The sequence below is a fragment of the Notamacropus eugenii genome, chromosome 1 (genome assembly GCF_028372415.1).
Source record: "Notamacropus eugenii isolate mMacEug1 chromosome 1, mMacEug1.pri_v2, whole genome shotgun sequence".
Lineage (NCBI taxonomy): Eukaryota > Metazoa > Chordata > Mammalia > Diprotodontia > Macropodidae > Notamacropus > Notamacropus eugenii.
This window is the reverse complement of record NC_092872.1, coordinates 141,290,357-141,310,934: the sequence shown is the minus strand read 5'-3', so window position 1 is coordinate 141,310,934 and position 20,578 is coordinate 141,290,357. Positions and strand designations below refer to the sequence as shown.

The following is a 20,578-nucleotide window of genomic DNA, read 5'->3' as shown; positions in this document are numbered from 1 at the left end:
TTTGCTTGAAAAATTTACAGATAATCTCTGGGTAGTGGTCAAATTTCTTTGGCCTATCTATACTCCATACCTAGCAGTCTTCTTACCCAGGAAGAAACCTCTGTCTCTCTGGTCTAATCCTAGAAATTCATTCCCATAGTGGCCACCTTCTGGCATTGAAGAGTTCCTCATGGGGACTCCTTATCGAGGAAGGGAGTTCCTCATGGGGACTCCTTATCAAGGAAGGAAGTCCCTAGGCCAAGCATGCTCACTCCTGAAAGTTCCTGATTCTCCACCATGCCTTCTCCTCCTCCTTTTTCCACTCCATTTTACATTAGAATGTAACCAAGTAGAGACCTATATTTTTCTTTTTGCTTGTATTTTTATTCTCAGTGTATAGTCCAGTGTCTAGCTACACAGCAAGTACTTAAACACTGACTATCTGAATAAGATTCTTTTGCAAGTACTCCAGTTCAAAGCCCTTTCCCTTAGTTTAAGGCTTATGAATTGATTATCTTATCATTTAACTTAAGAGGCATGGGGTTGAGTAAATGAAACCTTGCCCTTACAATTGATTCTAGGGTATTGTTGAGTTTCAGCTTTGTCAGACTGTCTATGACCCCATTTGGGGTTTTGTTGGCAAAGACACTGTTTTGTCATTTCCTTCTCCAGCTCATTTTACAGATGAAGAAACTGAGGCAAACAAGGTTAAGTGACTTGCCCAGGTTCACACAGTTCATAAGTGTCTGAGGCCTAATTTGAACGCAGGTCCTCCTGAATCTAGGCCTGGTGCGATACCCACTGCACCACCTAGCTGCCCTTTATTCTAGGGTACTATATTTGAAAATCACTTTTCTCCCACAAAGTAACTAAGACGTATAGGCTTCTACATTTTAAAAGTTAATGGCTAAGGGAGTAGTGAGTGGGGAATAAATTGAAAAATACAAAACTACAGTATATAGAAATTCAGCATTGAAATTTCCTTAAGCTTAACTGTAAACAATTTTCCAGCCCTGCAGGTTTCAGTCTCCATGACTGATTTCATCACAAAATAATATATTAATAGGCATTCCTCAATATATATGATTATATGATATACAAACAAGAATTATGGAACATGGAAATGTTAATGAAACTAAAATAAAGGTTAATATTCCAAATTCATAAATTTAAACTCAATTGTTAATGAAAAGGTATTTTCTTTCAGCTACTTTGTAGATACCAAGATCAAAGAAAAAAGGAAATGAGTTATAACTTTAATGCCTAAAACTTTAGCTTTACTTTTAATTCTCTTGGTCCTGTACTTTTATGTAAGCAGACTAAATTCCACATTTCTAATCTTCATAAGAACAAGTTTGCTACTGCTAGTATCAATTCTTATGTTTTGAAACCTAGTCAGGAAATATATTTTCCATCATTACTTAGAAAAGATTTCCATTTTTTTTAGGGGAAAAGTACTTTTGACATTTTTTCCTGGAAATTTTCTGGGTCTTTGTAGTACTATATGAAGTAAAACTTGGATTAAGAAAAGAATGGGGAGGGGTAGGCCTAGTTAACTGGTTAAAAAACTATTTCAACCCTGATTGAACAGTATATGTTTTTTAAATGTAGATTTCCTTTAAGTACAACAAATTCTGGATGATCCAAGATTTTGTAGTACCTAATGGTCAGGGTTAGAAAATTCACTTATAGACTATATAGGAGACTAGGCTGAATATTTACTAGCACCAGATCATATTTTATAAGTTTTTTTCTATTAAAAAAACACACTATGATCTATTGTGTAGTGATTTTTTTGAAAACCTCAAAGTACAATGTACCCATTGGGGGAGAATTTTTAGTTACATAAATGTTCTGGATAATTGCATTTAAGTTAATTAAAATTTTATTCTATTAGGAAATAATCTTAAAGAGGAAAAGAACAAAATCAAGTTTTAATTTTACATAGGAAAGTCATAAAGAACTTTGAAAATATAGGATTCATGAAAGATGATGTCAGCAAAAAATAAACTTCCCCCAACAAATTTATACTGTAATTTGGCAATTAAGAGAAACCTTCTCTTAGTTCCATTAATTTTTACCAAGAGAAACCACATTCCCAGAAAATATTAAAAAGTAATCTACAGTACCTTTTGTAGCATTTTTAGACTTCATACTTTTTATCTGGTTAATTGCCATTTTATCTTTTGATTTCTTTCTGTCTTTTTCTATTTGTTTCTTTTGTTGACACATTTTTATTTCTCTTTGTATCTTTTCTTCTTCAGCAGCAGCACTATTTTGCTGTTCCTTCCAAGCCTCCAGTGCCTTGTTTGCTTTTTCCCTCTCATTTTCTTTCAAATCTTCAATTTTTTTCCGCTCATTTTCTTCAATCTGTAAGAATTGAGATTATCAGCAAGATGGTGGAGTAGAAAGACACACACACACAGGGTCTCCCCACATAGCCCATAAAATACCTGTAGAGAGGGACTCTCAACAAATTTTGGAGCAGTAGAAGTGGAGAAAAACCGAGTGGAGGAGATTTCCAGCCCAAGGTGACCTGAAAGGCCCACAGAAACGTTTGTTGCACCAGACAATGAGCTGAGCACGGAGCCCAGCCCAGCCTCCGATGGGCGGCATGGCTGGCGAACAGCCCTCTGGGGCATAATCTCTAGTCTTGGAATCCCTCAACCCACAGGCGCCAAAGGTCAGTGACAGGGTTTTTTCAGCTGGCCAGGAAGGGAGAAGGGCCTTCCCATAGCTCTGGCCTCAGCCAGTGGCTATGGAGGCCACATAGGGCAGGCAGCAGCAGTTCTCATGGCAGCCCCTACCTCAGCCCGCAACCATTGTTGGATCGTAAAACCCCTGGGAGCACAGGAGTTGAGTCTTGCCTCTGCCTTGTGTGGAGGCCCTGGGGGAGTTGGTCTTTGTTTCACACTGAATGGCGGCCCTGCCCATTCAGCTTATCTGAAAATCAGCCTCCAGTGCTGACTTGGTGGAACTGGAGGCCAGGTGGCTGTGGAGAGGTAATTGCTAAGATTCTGGACACAAAAATCTCTCCCTGCTTCCAGATCAGTGTACATGCTGGATTGTGCCACCTTGGAGGAACTGAGATATTACAGATTCCCAGAGTATACACTACTCTTGACAAAGGATCCAAAAGTCAAGTAACTGGTTGGGAAAATGCCCAAAAAAGGGGAAAAAAATAAGACTATAGAAGGTACTTTCTTGGTGAACAGATATCTTCTCCCATCCTTTCAGATGAGGAAGAACAATGCTTACCATCAGGGAAAGACATAAAAGTCAAGGCTTCTGTATCCCAGACATCCAAAATAAATATTCAATGGCCTCAGGCCACTGAAGAGCTCAAAAAGGATTTTGAAAATCAAGTAAGAGAGGTGGAGGAAAAACTGGGAAGAGAAATGAGAGAGATGCAAGAAAAGCATGAAAAGCAGGTCAACACCTTGCTAAAGGAGACCCAAAAAAATGCTGAAGAAAATAACACCTTTAAAAATAGGCTAACTCAATTGGCAAAAGAGGTTCAAAAAGCCAATGAGGAGAAGAATGCTTTCAAAAGCAGAATTAGCCAATTGGAAAAGGAGGTTCAAAAGCTCACTGAAGAAAATAGTTCTTTCAAAATTAGAATGGCACAGGTGGAGGCTAAGGACTTTATGAGAAACCAAGAAATCACAAAACAAAACCAAAAGAATGAAAAAATGGAAGATAATATGAAATATCTCATTGGAAAAACAACTGACCTGGAAAATAGATCCAGGAGAGACAATTTAAAAATTATGGGACTACCTGAAAGCCATGATCAAAAAAGAGCCTAGACATCATCTTTCATGAAATTATCAAGGAAAACTTCCATGATATTCTAGAACCAGGGGGCAAAATAAATATTGAAAGAATCCACTGATCACCTCCTGAAAGAGATCCAAAAAGAGAAATTCCTAGGAACATTGTGGCCAAATTCCAGAGTTCCCAGGTCAAGGAGAAAATATTGTAAGCAGCTAGAAAGAAACAATTCAAGTACTGTGGAAATACAATCAGGATAACACAAGATCTAGCAGCTTCTACATTAAGGGATTGAAGGGTTTGGAATATGATATTTCAGAAGTCAAAGGAACTAGGACTAAAACCAAACAATCAGCTACTCAGCAAAATGGAGTATATAATACTTCAGGGCAAAAAATGGTCTTTCAATGAAATAGAGGACTTTCAAGCATTCTTGATAAAAAGACCAGAGCTGAAAAGAAAATTTGACTTTCCAACACAAGAATCAAGGCAAGCATGAAAAGGTAAACAGCAAAGAGAAATCATAAGGGACTTACTAAAGTTGAACTATTTACATTCCTACATAAAAAGACAATATTTGTAACTCTTGAAACTTTTTTCAGTATCTGGGTAGTTGGGATTACACATACACACTCACACACATACACACACACACACAGAGACAGAGAGCACAGGGTGAATAGAATAGGATGGGATCATATCTTAAAAAAATAATGAAATAAAGGGGTGAGAGAGAAATATATTGGGAGGAAAAAGGGAGAAATGGAAGAGGGCAAATTATCTCTCATAAAAGAGGCAAGTAAATGACTTTTCAGAGGAGGGACAAAGTAGTGAGGTGAGAGAAAAAACATGAAGCTTACTCTCATCATATTTGACTAAAGGAAGCAATAAAATGCACACTCATTTTGGTATGAAAACCTATCTTAGAATACAGAAAAGTAGGGAAGAAGGGGATAAGCAGGGTGGGGGGGATGATGGAAGGGAGGGCAGTAGGAAGAGGGAACAATTAGAAGCCAACACTCTTGGGGAGAGATAGGATCAAAAGAGAGAACAGAATAAATGGGGGACAGGACAGGATGGAGGGAATATAGTTAGTCTTACACAAGATGACTCATAGTTAGACTTACACAAGAAGTCATTTGCAAAACTTCACAGATATGGCCTATATTGAATTGCTTGCCTTCCCAAAGGGAATGGGTGGGGAGGGAGGGATAAAGAGAAGCTGTAACTCAAAGTTTTAGGAACAACTGTTGAGTATTGTTCTTGCAACTAGGAAATAAGAAATACAGGTAATAGGGTATAGAAATTTATCTTGCCTTACAGGACAAAAGAAGATGGGGATAAGGGAAGGGAAGGATGTTAGAAGAGAGGGCAGATTGGTAATAGGGGTAATCAGAATGCTCGGCATTTTGGGGTGGGGGAAGGGGAGAAACGGGGAAAAAATTTGGAACCCAAAAATTTTTTGTTAATGAATGCTGAAAACTTAAATAAAGTTAAAAAAAATTAAAAAAAATAATCACAGGAGGATTTCTCTTAGTCATTACTGGCAAGATTCTTGCTAGAGTCCTCCTTAATGGGCTGATCCTTCACCTGAAAGATAGTCATGTACCTGACAGTCAAAGTGGCTTCAGAAAGGGCCGAGGAACAGTCGACATGATATTTGCTACCTGACAATTCCAGGAGAAATGGCAGGAGTAGAACAGAGTTCTGTACATAATGTTTGTTTGACCAAGGCCTTTGATATTGTCAGTTGTAAGGGCTTATGGAAAATTATGAGAAAATTTGATTTCCCAGAGAAGTTCATCAGTATCATATGTCAGTCTCATGACAGCATGCTTGCCTGGTTTCTGGATAGTGGACAATGTTCTTGTGCCTTTGCAGTCACCAATGGAGTGAAACGGAACTGTGTGCTTCCTTCCATGCTTTAGAATAATGCTTTCAGCCATGGTGTCAAATGTTTTCAATCAGGATGAACATGGCATCAAGATCAGCTACCGTACTGAGGGCAAATTCTTCAATTTGAAAAGGCCACAATACAAGACCAAAGTAGAGGAATTGTTGGTGAATGATTTTCTGTTTGCAGATGATTGTGTACTCAATGCATCCTCTGAAACTGTGATACAACAAAGTATGGATCAATTCTCTGCTGCCTGTGCTAATTTTGGTCTATTAATACCAAGAAAACACAGGTGCTCCATCAGCGACCACCACACCATCCATACATGGAACCATCAGTTACAACAAATGCAGAAGTTTGGAATGCTGTGGATAAGTTCATTTACCTTGGTAGTGTACTTTCCAAGGATATACACGTTGACAATGAGGTTAACACATGCATTGCCAGAGCTAGCTCAGTGTTTGGGAGGCTCTGAAGAAAAGTTTGGGAGACAAGAAGTATTAGACTGACTACCGAACAGAAGGTCTACAGATCAGCTGTGCTGACCTCATTGTTGTAAGCCTACAAAACATGGCCAGTTTACCAGCACCATGCCATAAAACTGAATTGCTTCCATTTGCACTGCCTTAGGAAGACTCTGAAGATCACCTGGCAAGATAAGGTACCAGACACTAAGGTCCTTACTCAAACTAAACTGCCAAGCATTCAAATCATGCTTCAGAGTGCAACTCTGATAGGCTGGCCATGTTGTTTGAATGCAAAACATATGCTTGCCAAAAAGACTATTTTATGGAGAACTCACATGGGGTAGGTGGTCACATGGTGGTCAGAAGAGATGATACAAGGACACTCTCAAGGTCTCTCTCAAGAATTTTGAAATTGATTGTGTGACACGTGAGACACTGGCACAGGACCACTCAGCATGGCGTGCCCACATCACAAAAGGTGCTGTGCTCTATGAGCAAAGCAGAATTGAAACAGGTCACAGGAAACACAGGATGTGCAAATTTAGAGTATCCACCCCAAATGTTCACACGGACTATCTGTGCCCAATCTGTGGTAAAGCATTCCAAACTCACATGGGTCTGATTAGCCACAGCTGGTCACATTGAAATTTTACTTTCTCACAGTGGTGTTACTTTGGTTCTCTTCTGAGAATAAAGGACAAGAGCCAACCACCAACAACCACACACACACATGAACGTGTGTCTGTGTGTGTGAATGTGTTTGTGAGTATTTTAGCAGCAAAGTCCCTAAATGGAAAGGACAGCATAGAAGGCAACTATCCAGCTATTGGTGTCATTGAGAGATATGCCATGCAAAGATATGTGTATATGTATGTATGCATTTGTGTGTGTATATACATATATATGTGTATGTATGTATATATATGTATATGTATGCATACATATATGTAGTATGGGTGCGAGTGTGTATGGCAGATTTGGGTTTGTTTTTTTATGTGAAGTAAGAGTATTGATCAATCCACAATCCAGCAAGTAAATTTTATATCACAATTGACAGAAAAAATTTCATCTAACATTTCCATTATAAGTTTTTTCAACATACTCAATTTTACTTCCTTATATGGTTCAAATATTTTTTTAAACAGGAAACATTTATTTACTACTATATGTTCTTTATTTCTACTTATGTTTTCCACACTTAATGAGCATGCAATACCTGTACTTAATCATCCAATGGTCTAGGGGTTGTGTCTACAGAAAGAAAAGTGATTTTGATAGCCTGGAAGTTTTGGTTCAATGACAAAATAAAACCAGGGTTCAGTACCCAAATCCTGTGTCACTCAAAAAAAAAAAAAAAGAATTGAGATTATCAGACTCCTAAAAATATGTAAATGGCAACATTTTCTGGGAAGGAAAAAAAAGAGAAAAAAATAAGGAGAAAAGTTACATACATTAGGCTCATTCATCATTCTGACCTCTCAAACTCTTGCTACCATATTAGTATTAAGGATTTATAGGTTTCACAAAACCAAACAATTCTTCCTCCACCACTTATCCAGATCCTACCCTATCTGGGAATTATGGCTATGTCACATAACAGTTTCAGGAACACTGGCCCAGCTAGAAGGTAGATGTGGAAATTAATTTGGAGAAAAAGAGTTTCTCCCATCTGTTTGGAAGTTTTCTGTAGTGAGTTTAAAAGCTTTTCCCCATGGAATCGAATCTCAGTTGGTTCTAAAATCAACACCTTGCACAATGGCCCTTATTCTCTCTGCCCCAAATTTTCCCTCACTTGGCAGTATGTATAGAAAAGGTAGGAAAAGAACCATAGGCTTGTAGAACCATAGGGTTGCAAGGGATTTCAGAGGTCATATAACCCAATCCTCTCATTTTACAGATGTGGAAACTAAGGAATAGGGAGGTTAAGTGCCTTGAGATACTCTTCCATTTAATTGCTTCTTCCTCCTATTTTCTGGTTTCACTTATTGCAAAAATATCAAAATTGAGTTCCTCCAATTACACTTATTGGTCAGTAGATAAGGATCTCACATTTAGAACACTATTAGCTGAGTTAACAAACTATCTAAATACTATGTTATTCTTAGCACTCTCTGCCTTCCCTATCCCTACCTCCATACCTTTTCTGCCATACTGCCACCATTACTAAAGAAGCAGAAGGAAGCTCCTTGGAACTGAGGACCATTTTGTATTTTCCTTTATTTCATGAGTTGCCATTACCTAAATTCCTTACCAACTGAGCAGTCTATTAATAATGTATCACTACACACTTATTTAATGTGCTCCTCAGAAAGCAGACACAATTTTGAGAACTATACTCAGGCTTTCCAACATGGTAGAATCTGCTAGAGCTTGTGCAGGTTTAGTTTTCAATAAACCAGTGTCACCTCCATACCACAATGACACAGCAGAGCTGGACTTTGTGAAGGGAAAATAAAACCTACCTGTAGGACAAAATACAACAATTCTTGGGCTAGAAAGGAAAGAAAAAATCAATTCAAAGTATGATAAATAGGGAGATACTAAGAGAACAATTATATATTCTTGATGAGTTCAACTCACCAGACCCAAATGGAATGAACCAGCAGATTGGTTACTAAGCCAATGCCAGTGATCTCTGAAAGATGGCGGAGAGTAGATGAGGTCCTACAGAACTGGAGAAGGGCAAACGTTCCAATTTTTCAAAAAGCAAATTAAAAGAAGTTTGAAAATGATACGTCTTTTACTCCTTGCAAAATTGTAGAATTTAGGGATGATAACTTCTAGAAAAAGCAATATTCACAAAGAGCCAACTTTGGATTCATTAAGAACAGGTCATGCTAGAACTGATCTTATTCCCTTTCTTAGACAGGATTCTTTACGGATAGATCAGAAGAATACTAGAGCAGCAGCTTATCTAGATTCTAGCAAGGCATTTGACTGAGTTTCTCATGCTGTTCTTGTGGTAAGAGGTACGAGTTATGCAGTTAGCTGGATTCAAAACCAGTGGAATGTCAGCCATGGTAAGAGGCTTCTAATTTAATACTCTAGAGACTGTGCTTGACTTTACTCGCTAGCTAATCAGATTTTCAAAATACACAGTCAGGATCCTAAAAAAATAGCTGACTGGAATTTTGGATGAAATCTAAAAAAAAGAAGAAGAAATTTAAGAGGAATAAAAGAGGGATAAGTAAAGAGATAGCACAAAACTTTTTAAAAATATTTAAACCAATATACAATGGAAGACATAATCTAAAAAGCAATTTCTATGAAAACGATCTGGGGACTACAAGCTCAATATGAGGTCCGATAAAGCAGGAAAAACGCTATAGAAGCCAGCTTGGCTTAAGTAAAGTCTTTTTCAATAAACTGCATTTTCCCCAAGCCTAGTTAGATATCTAGCTATTAAATCCAGCCTGATTCTCCTATCCTCTGTTTAGAGTCCTCTTGATATCTTGCTCTCTCTGCTGAGGCTCTCATAAGGCTTCATAAGTCTGAAGGTCTAGTCTGCACCATAGTCCATGTGCCAAAATCCTTTTCTGCCACTGGCCTATTTGCACCTTCACCTGTACTGCCTGCCACTATCCTGATAATATCTTCAGAAAGCCTGCTAGGATGCCCAGTGCTAGAAACTCCTGTGACTTAGACCTGCTTAGATTCTGATCTTCTGTCCACACTTTATTTTTCCTGATGGCCACTGGTGTGAGCTTCTCAGACCAACAGCTTTACCTTCAGGGAGATCTGTCTAGTGATCTCTCCCTAATAAAACTGTGTTCCAACAAAACCTCTGTACATATAATCATACAGGAGAAAGAAAAGTACTTCAGTTGGTAGAGGCAACATGAGCAAGGAGGTACAAATGAACATATTTATACATAGAGAGGGAACTGAGGAAGCCCTTACTTCACTAAAGTAGAACTCATGTGTGAAGTACTGGTGGTAAAGAAAGCTGGATTCAAAGCCTAGGACTAGATTAGGGCCATTTCTCAAAGCCAACAAAAGGCATCTGAACTTGAATCAATAAGCAACAAGTACAAAAGTATAGTTTCTTGAGATTAGTAGAAGTATTATTTTGGGGAGAGTTGAGGGCAAATAGCCACAGAGTTCAGCTAAAAAATTCTTGCAGTAATTTGAGAATAAAGAAATAGGAATTTAAACTAGAATATTTTCATTATATATATATGTATATATATATGTATATATGTATATATGTGAACACAAGTAATTGGTAATTACCATTACACAATACTTGAGGTATTTGTTTTAAGACTTTTGTGCCCCAGACAAAATCCTAATTCCATTATTTTTAAGTCTAGCAAGAGTCTAGAAAATTTTAACAACTTTCAGTATTAAGTTAACTATTTTTCATGCCTTTTCAACAATCCTCAGTAATCTTGAAAAGGTTTTTCAACAAAGAATACATAGCACAGTACCATGTTGTTGTCGCTGTGTTCCTCCTTGGTTGCTGAAGAAGACCATGCCATCAGAGAAATAATGACATGACTTGCACTTGACACGACTTTGTTTTGAGTCAGGGAGGGCTGTGCAGGTCACTAGCCTCACTTCTCCTCCAGAGCCATCTGAATCCAGTGACCAGATATTCATCAGGATGACTGGAGATGACCCAGGATGCACTGGGAGACCTTGGCCCCTTTAGGCCAAGGCCTATTAGGTACTCAGTTAGGGTGAGGTAATGCTCATTCATTGAATAGGCCTGTTTAAGAAGTAGTCAGGGGATGGCCCCTTTAATGAGGCAAAGAAAAATAACTAAATCAGGCTGGGAAGGAAACAGCAACAGTTACTACTGATAATCACTCTTAAGCCAAGAGGGTCCAGAAAACAGCCCTTAAGTGGAGCTTGGGCAAGGGTCTAGTGTGGTACAATCTATGGGCTTCAAAGTGCAGTAGGTTTAAGATTTTAAGGCTCCTTTAAGGAAAGGGAAGGGGAGGGGAGGAGAGAGAAGGGGAGGGAAGGGAAAGTAAAAGAAGGGAAGAGAAGGGAAAGATCTAGCCAGTAAACCCCAAGTTAACTGGGCATCCTCTGGCCATCCAAATTTACCTTCCTTTGGATAAGAGAAGGAAAAGGAGGGGGAGACAGACAGGAGAGGAGGAGCTGAATTTCCTAGCTAGCTGGGTCCCCATTCGGGCAGCTGGGTCTTCCTTGGTTTCCAATTCTTTGATATCACAATAAGTGAAGCTATGAATAGTTTAGTGTATGTAGGGGGTCTTTCTTTTTGTCATTGGCCTCTTTGAAGTATATGCTTAGCAGTGGAATCTGACTCAAAAGGATATGGTCATTTTATTATATAACCCAAATTACTTTCCAGAAAGACTGAACCAATTTGCATGTCTGTCAAAAATGCATCAGTGGGACAGGTTTTCTAAAACCCCTCCAATACTGACCATTCCCATCTTTGATCCTCTGTGTCAGGGAGAAACCTCAGAGTTGTTTTGATTTGCATTTCTCTTATCATTAGCAATTTCAAGAAGTCATTCATATGGTTATTAATAGCTTACAGTTCTTTCGAGAACTATTTGTTCATATCCTTTGACCACTTATTCATTGAAGAATGGAATTTGGTCATATATTTATAATAGCTCTTTATGTGTTTTAGATATCAAACTCTTAACAGAAATATTTAATACGAAGATTTTTTTACCCAATCACTTCCATTCTTATCTTAAATGCATTTTGTTTGTTCAAGAGCTTTTCAATCTCATGTAATCAAAATTGTCTATTTTATCTTTTTTAATTCTTTGGTTAAGAATACAATCTCAACACATTGTTATGAAAAATATTTGATCCATTTCTCTTCTATTTTTATGGCATGATCTTTAATATTTAAATGTTGAGCAAACATTTAAGACCTTCAAAAATCTACAACAAATCTTTTTCTAGATTTATTTTCCTTCACCTTTCTATGCTGAAGTCAAGTATCAATTTTGAATTTATTGTGTAATATATTAGAAGATATTGGTCTAAGCCTAATTTCTGCCATATTGCTTTCTAGTTTTCCCAGCAGTTCTTATCAAATAGGAAGCAATACTGGGGGTATATTGAATAATAAGTAATTAAATTCAATTATTTCTGATTCATCCTTATGTAGTTTACTGCATTGACTTATCTATTTTTTTTTTACCAGTACCAAATGTTTTTGATGACTATTACTTTATACTATATTCCAGTCTGGGGGCTGGAAGTACTATTGCCCCTTAATTCCAGTCAGTAATAAACAAATGTCAAGTGCCTACTATGTGCCAGACCTTGTGTAAAGTGCTAGGGATAGAAAAAGAGGCAAAGACAATTCTAGTCCTCAAAGAGTTCACAATCTAATAAGGGAGATAACAAGCAAACAAATACGTATAAACAAATTATATATAGGATAAATGAAAAATAATTAAAAGAGGGAGGTCACTAGAATTTTCTTCTAATTGTACTTATTTTTTGTTACATTTTAAATTCCAAACTATCTCCCCTTCTCCCTCCTCACCCCACGCTAAAGAAGGCCACCATCTCCCACACACATGCACATATGCATACATGCATATGTGTATATACATGTCTATATCTATCTCTACCTTTAAATGAAACCATACTATGATACTTCTGTTTATGAGTTCTTCTCTGGAGGTGGACGGTATCTTCCTTCACAGGTCCTTGGGAGCTGATTTGTTTATAATACTAAGACTAACTTTGTTGCTCACAGCTATCCACTGAATAATATTGCTATGACTGTACATAGCATTCTCTTGATTCTTGTAATTCCACTCTTTGTTTCCTAAAGTCTTTCCATGTTTTTCTAAAATCAACCTGCTCAACACTTCTTATAGCACAACAGTATTCCATCACAAGGGGCAGCTAGGTGTTGCAGTAGATACAGCACCAGTGTAGGAGTCAGGAGGACCTGAGTTCAAATCTCACCTCAGACACTTGACACTCACTAGCTGTGTGACCTTGGGCAAGTCACTTAACCCCAATTACCTCATCTTTAAGCTAAATGGAAAGATGCCTCAAAAGTTTTCCTTGGAAAGTCAAATAAAGGAATTAACAGAGTTAGTTTTATTGTGTGGCCAAAGGCAACAGGCTACATGTCGCTGGGCATTTGGCCATTTCTTTTTTTTTCAATGACCTTGAACCTACCCCTACTATCTTCTCCAGACCATTCACAGTCATCTTCTGCCCCCCCATCTTTTAACCTCTTCCCTCCCTCCTTCTAACAAACACATTCAAGTTTCTTTAATTCAAAAGCAAAAAAAAAAAAAAATCCCCAAAGAAACCCTTCACTAGACCATCTTTTCTCAGTTAAGGATCTAGTAAAAGCTGCCTACAATGCTTGCCTCTACCTCTTTTCTCACTCATGCTTTGCAACATAACTTCCAAACCAAAGATCTAGCAATTGCTAAATCTGATGTTCTTTTGTCTTTTTCTCCTCTCTGCAGCATTACATAGTGCTGACCACCTTCTCCTCCTGCATATGCCTTATTTGGAATTCTCTGACACATCTTTTGGTTCTTCTACTTGACTCCTCCTTTCCAACTTCCTTTGATGAGTAACTATCCATATCACAAGCCTAATTGTAGATGTACCCCAAGGCTATGTGCTAGGCTTCTTTCCTTTCTATTTCTACATTCCTGTACAGTGATCTTATCAGTACCCAAGGATTTAATATCTCTATGCAGGTCACTCCTAAATCTGTATACAGTCCCAGACTCTTTACAGTTCAATATCACCATTATCATTAACTTATCAGATATTTCAAAATGAATGTCCAACGGATGTATCAAACTCAGCATGTCCAAAACAAAAGTAATTTTTCCCCAAAACTCACCCCTCTTCTGAACTTCCCTATTTCTACAAGCCTATCACTATACTTCTGTTCATGCAGAAATCTGTCATCTTGAATTGCTCTCTCATCCATACTAGATACCTTACCAGTTGTCAGTCTTATTTCTGTCTCCATAATTATCTCTCACATCTTCCCCCTTTTCTCCACACATACAGCCACCGCTGTATTCCAGGCCCTTACTCTTACCTGGACTATTCCAATAGTCTCCTAACTGCTGCACCTCACCACCCAACTCATCTTTCCCCACTCTAATCTTTGCTTTACTAAACAGTCAAAGCAATTTTCAATAAACTTCAGTAGCTCCTCATTATCTCTGAAATCAAAGATTATCTTCTGTGTTTGAGATTTAAAGTCCTTCATGATCTGACCCTAACATACCTCTCTAGTCTGATCATACAGTACTCTTCACATACTCTACTCTAATCAGGCCTTGTTCATGATAAGCATCTGTTGGAACAAAAAAAAACATCATGAAAATAATTGCAACTGATATTTGTTTTAGAGAATGAGAGGGTAGAGAACTTCTATGAAGAACTTAATTAGACCTCCGATTTAAATGAATACATACTGAAATAACCAATGTTTCCTCAATGTATAGGTGGGCATAGGATAATACCAAAAAATATGTTGGAAAATATAGTTCAGAAGAAGGAACCAGAGAGACAAAAGAACTGGAAACCATCTAAAAGCTCAAGTCTATCTGCCATTGATACTTTTTTCAAGAAGAGTCAAGAAAAAAAAAAAAAAAAAAAAAAGAAGAGTCAAGAGACAACAGATGATGCAAACATTGAAAAGACACCACACACATACACACATACACACATACACACACAGAGAAATAAATTTATTTTCAGACAAGAAATAAAGGGCTACCGATATGAGAGTCATTTCCAAGCTGGCTGTCAGTGAACAAACTTATCAATGATTTATTACAGCAAAAGACATAATAACTAGCAAATTAGAAGAAACAATAAAAATCAGAAGACATGATATACATATAAGACCATACCAACATGATCTAAACAAACTACTGATTCCCCAAAATGGGAAATAGATGATAAACACTGAAACAGAATATCATCATTTCTAAGGAAGTTTAACCACCATAAATTCTCACAACAAGGAAAACAAAAGAGCCTAGAAACTACTGATGTTGCCTGATATATATGCCAGGTCTTTTCATTTTTATTGCTTATTTTCTACTGATTCTGTCCTTTGCTGTAATGAGTCAATAACAGGATTATTCATAGATTGCTAAATCAGAAAGGACTCCCATTTCAGCAACCATTTATTTCTTGTCAGAACATAATCCATTTTATTTTTACATGATGTAACACTTATATCTTCACTATATCTTATATCCTATACCTAATCCTATACCTAAAGTTTTCAACATTCATTTCCACAAAATTTTGAGTTCCAAATTTTAGCAGGGCAGAGTACAATAGGTCTATGACATACCTTGTTTTCTGAAATAGTTCAGTGATCTCATCAATATGGGTTCTCAAATGGTCTAACTTGCTCTCAAACTACACCACACTCTATGCAGCTCTTATCTATTATCTTCCCACAAATCCTCTGTAGGAAGTACACTGGACATGTACTATTTCATCTCCTAACATTGCATAGATACCAGGGAAGTTTATTCTTTATTCTTGCTATATGACTGACTTACAGTCTTTCCTTTTCATATATCCCTTTGAAATACATACATACATACTTAGGTGTATATAATATATATGTATATTTCCTTTATACCTTTAATCAGTTCAACTGGAGAAGTGAGGCTCGTGACCCACTACCTGCTTTACAAGACATTCAAGGGTATGTATTATGTAAACATTAAAAAAGCCATTTAAAAGTAAGCAATTTTTGTTGTCATTGCATAAAATGAGTTTTCAAGAAACCAGTGACACAAAGATAGGATGAGACAGATGTAACTATAAAGTAGTTTATGTGAGAAACACAATAATTTTAAAAGATTGTAAACCTAATAGAGGTACTTCATGTGACCCCACTTTACTAATATTACAGCCCCTCCTCCCCCTGCCAGTAGGCCTGCTGAATTCTTTGATTACTGTCTCTTCTATTTGGAAGGGCACATTTTAGTAAGAAATTTTGCATACTGTAACATGTCTAAGATTATGAGAGGCTTGAAGCCAAGGCAAACCACAACTGGTTGAAAGAACTGATGAACATATAGGATGCACTGGGAGAGCTTGGCCCCTTTAGGCCAAGGTCTTTGCAGGTACTCACTTAGGGTGAGGTGATGCCTATTCGTTGAATAGGTCTATTTAAGAAGTAGCCAGGGCCTGGCCCCTTTAAAGAGCAAAGAAAATAAAGACATCAGGTTTGGAGGGAAACAACAACAGTTACTACTGATAACCACTATGAAGCCAGGAGGATCCAGAAGAGAGCCTTTTGGGAGGGGGCAGGGCAGAGTCATTTGGAAAGAATTCAATTAAGGGATTCAAACAGACTTCCAGTCGGGACAAAATATTGTACTGTTAACGCTAATATAGCAGGCAAAGCTCCTTAGGGAACTTGTAACCTAATGGGGGTGATGTTAAAGCTTATCTATAGGAAAAGCGTAAGCTTTATGTGCCAACTACGCTCATGGAGGGGAGGACAGGAACTAAACCTTGGGTACAGGCATCATTCACTACTGGAAACCCTGGGAGCAGGGGGAATACGTTCCTAAGGGATATGTTTTTTGGTCTGCTACAACTATAACAAGATAGCCAGGAGAGGGCTCCAACTGGAGAAGTGAGGCTGGTGACCTGCACAAGCCCTCCCTGACTCAAAACAAAGTTAAGTGCAAATCACACCATCATTTGGCCTTCTTCGGGTTGGCGTGGTCTTCTTTGGCAACAAAGAACAAACACAACAGGAGCAATACTTTAGCACCTCCTGCCGTTTTCAATCTAACATTCCATGCCCTGAACAAACAAGCAAATGAGTAAATTTGTCATCTGACTGTTTATAGTTGCATATTCATGTATAAGACAAGATCCTCAAATTTTGCAAAATGTTATGATGTAAGAATGGTAATTAGATCCAAAACATCTTCAGTTTTGTTCTAAAGGAAAGGCTTAACCTTAAAAGGGAATAACTTCTGGAATATCCAGTGCTTCCTCAAAGGGAATTCCAATGTTTTACTTAGGTTTATTATTTATTGTGGGATTAACATTTGCATATAGAGCATGCACTGAAATGCAAGCAAATTGCCCAAGGTTTTAAAGAGGATTTGAAAGCAGTGGTCTCTATGGGTGTAATATTCAGTCCCTTTGAGCGAGGTTAGTAACTGAACAAGTTTTACTAAAGACAACTCATTCAATACAATCTGGAATTATTTACTTATGTTGCTGGGCCACCCCACCATAGCCTTTGTTAAAATAAGCATCTTTTGGGTCAATTCATTTCTTTCTTTTTTTCATTCATTCAATGTTTATTGAATGCCTACTATGTGCCAAGTGCAGTGTATGGTTTCGGACTCCCAGTTCAATGCTCTTTTCACAGAATAATCTCATTCTTAGGGCCCAACTACCTACTTGATGGTTTAGAAAAACAAACACATACACATTTTCAAAATTTGATTGTATGAGTAATAATTTAAATCAGGGAATGCTCGGAAGGAGCTTCAAAGCTGTTTCCTCCCTGCGCCGTCCCCCCCGGCCCCCCCCCCCCAGCAGTCATGGGAGCCAATGGGTGACTCTTTTTTTTTTTTAAATTAAATTTATTTCTTTAACTTTTAACATTCATTTTCACAAAATTTTGGGTTATAAATTTTCTCCCCTTTTATCCCCTCCCCCCCCAAACCCAAGCATTCTAATTGCCCCTATGACCAATCTGCTCTCTCTTCTATCATCCCTCTTTGCCCGTCTCCATCTTCTCTTTTGTCCTGTAGGGCCAGATAGCTTTCTATACCCCTTTACCTGTATTTCTTATTTCCTAGTGGCAAGAACATTACTCGACAGTTGATCCTAACACTTTGAGTTCCAACTTCTTTACCTCCCTCCCTCTCCACCCCCTCCCTTTGGAAGGCAAGCAATTCAATATAGGCCAAATTTGTGTAGTTTTGCAAATGACTTCCATAATAGTTGTGTTGTATAGGACTAACAATATTTCCCTCCATCCTATCCTGTCCCCCATTACTTCTATTCTCTTTTGATCCTATCCCTCCCCATGAGTGTCAACCTCGAATTGCACTCTCCTCCCCATGCCCTCCCTTCTATCATCCCCCCCACCCTGCTTGTCCCCTTGTTCCCCACTTTCCTGTATGGTGAGATAGGTTTTCCTACCAAAATGAGTGTGCATTTTGTTTTTTCTTTTAGTGGAATGTGATGAGAGTAGACCTCATGTTTTTCTCTCACCTCCCCTCTTTATCCCTCCACTAATGAGTCTTTTGTTTGCCTCTTTTATGAGAGATAATTTGCCCCATTCCATTTCTCCCTCTCTCCTCCCAACACATTTCTCTCTCACTGCTTGATTTCATTTTTTTTTAAGATATGATCCCATCCTCTTCAATTCATTCTGTGCACTCTGTTTCTATGTATGTGTGCATGTGTGCATGTGTGTGTGTGTAATCCCACCCAGTACCCAGATACTGAATAGTTTCACGAGTTACTAATATTGTCTTTCCATGTAGGAATGTAAACAGTTCAACTTTAGTAAGTCCCTTATGACTTCTCTTTGCTGTTCACCTTTTCATGCTTCTCTTCATTCTTGTGTTTGAAAGTCAAATTTTCTTTTCAGCTCTGGTCTTTTCATCAAGAATGCTTGAAAATCCTCTATTTCATTGAAAGACCAATTTTTCCCCTGAAGTATTATACTCAGTTTTGCTGGGTAGGTGATTCTTGGTTTTAGTCCTAGTTCCTTTGACTTCTGGAATATCCTATTCCATGCCCTTCGATCCCTTAATGTAGAGGCTGCTAGATCTTGTGTTATCCTGATTGTATTTCCACAGTACTTGAATTGTTTCTTTCTAGCTGCTTACAATATTTTCTCCTTGACCTGGGAACTCTGGAATTTGGCCACAATGTTCCTAGGAATTTCTCTTTTTGGATCTCTTTCATGCGGTGTTCTGTGGATTCCTTGAATATTTATTTTGCCCTCTGGTTCTAGAATCTCAGGGCAGTTTTCCTTGATAATTTCATGAAAGATGATGTCCAGGCTCTTCTTTTGATCATGGCTTTCAGGTAGTCCCATAATTTTTAAATTGTCTCTCCTGGGTCTATTTTCCAGGTCATTTGTTTTTCCAATGAGATATTTCACATTATCTTCCATTTTTCCATTCTCCTCGCTTTGTTTTGTGATTTCTTGGTTTCTCATAAAGTCCTTAGCCTCCATCTGTGCCATTCTAATTTTGAAAGAACTATTTTCTTCAGTGAGCTTTTGAATCTCCTTTTCCATTTGGCTAATTCTGCTTTTGAAAGCATTCTTCTCCTCATTGGCTTTTTGAACCTCTTTTGCCAATTGAGTTAGGCTAGTTTTCAAGGTGTTATTTTCTTCAACATTTTTTTGGGTCTCCTTTATCAGGGAGCTGATCTGCTGTTCATGCTTTGACTTCATGTCTCTCATTTCTCTTCCCAGCTTTTCCTCTACCTCTCTAACTTGATTTTCAAAATTCTTTTTGAGCTCTTCCATGGCCTGAGCCCATTGGGTGGGCTGGGACACAGAAGCCTTGATTTCTGTGTCTTTGCCTGATGGTAAGCATTGTTCTTCCTCATCAGAAAGGAAGGGAGGAAATGCCTGTTCACCAAGAAAGTAACCTTCTATAGTCTTATTTCTTTTCCCTTTTCTGGGCATTTTCCCAGCCAGTGACTTGACCTCTGAATATTCTCCTCACACCCACCTCGCCTCCTGGTCCTCCCAGCCAGTGTTTGGGGTCTGAGATTCAAATGATGCTTCCAGCCTTAGGGCTTTTGGCGGGGGCAGGGCTGCTATTCAGTGTGAGATTAAGTTCAGATGGTCAGGTCAGGGCAGGGCCGCCTCTCAGGCTCAGTTCCCTCAGGGGGTTTATGCACAGACCTTCCACAATGGATCCAGGCTCCCGCCCACTTGGGGAGCCCTGGTCTGCAGCCGCCTCTCAGCTTCTACCTCCCGGGGGGGGCCTGAGTTATGGGGGCACCCCACTCCCCTCTCGACCCGCCAAAGAGACTCTCTCACCCACCCCCATCACCTGTGGGTGGAGGGACTTGTGCGGCCGCTGGAGATCCCGTCCCTGAAGCCTGCTCGGATCTGTACCTCTCGGTGCCGCGGCCGCGGCAGGTCTGGGCTGGGCTCCGCGTCTGCAGTGCGATGGAACTTTTGCAAGAGGTTTGCAGGTCCCTCTGTGGGTGGAAGGACCTGCGTGGCCGCTGGAGATCCCGTCCCTGAAGCCCGCTCGGATCTTTTCCTCTTGGTGCCGCGACCGTGGCAGGGCTGCCCTCTGCTCCCGGTCCCGGCGCCCAGTCCGCAGCGCGAAGGACCCCCTGCGAGAGGTTTGCAGGTCTCTCCAGAACAGAAATCTCCCTCACTCCAATGTTCCATGGCCTCTGGGTGCAGAATTCGCCGTGAGTTACTTCCCTGTATCCGTTCTATGGGTTGTGGGTTCGGAGCTATGTGTATGTGCATCTT

General features: G+C 38.9%; 1 protein-coding gene across 4 annotated transcripts in view; it reads right to left on the bottom strand.

Annotated features, from left to right (window-relative positions):
- Positions 1–20,578, bottom strand: part of DNAAF4 (dynein axonemal assembly factor 4) — a 105,639-nt gene that overhangs the window by 66,823 nt on the left and 18,238 nt on the right. For all 4 annotated transcript variants that reach the window (XM_072615971.1, XM_072615981.1, XM_072615988.1 and 1 more), the window contains one exon: positions 2,109–2,349. In XM_072615971.1, the coding sequence (XP_072472072.1) occupies positions 2,109–2,349 (241 nt within the window). The remainder of the gene's footprint in view (positions 1–2,108; positions 2,350–20,578) is intronic.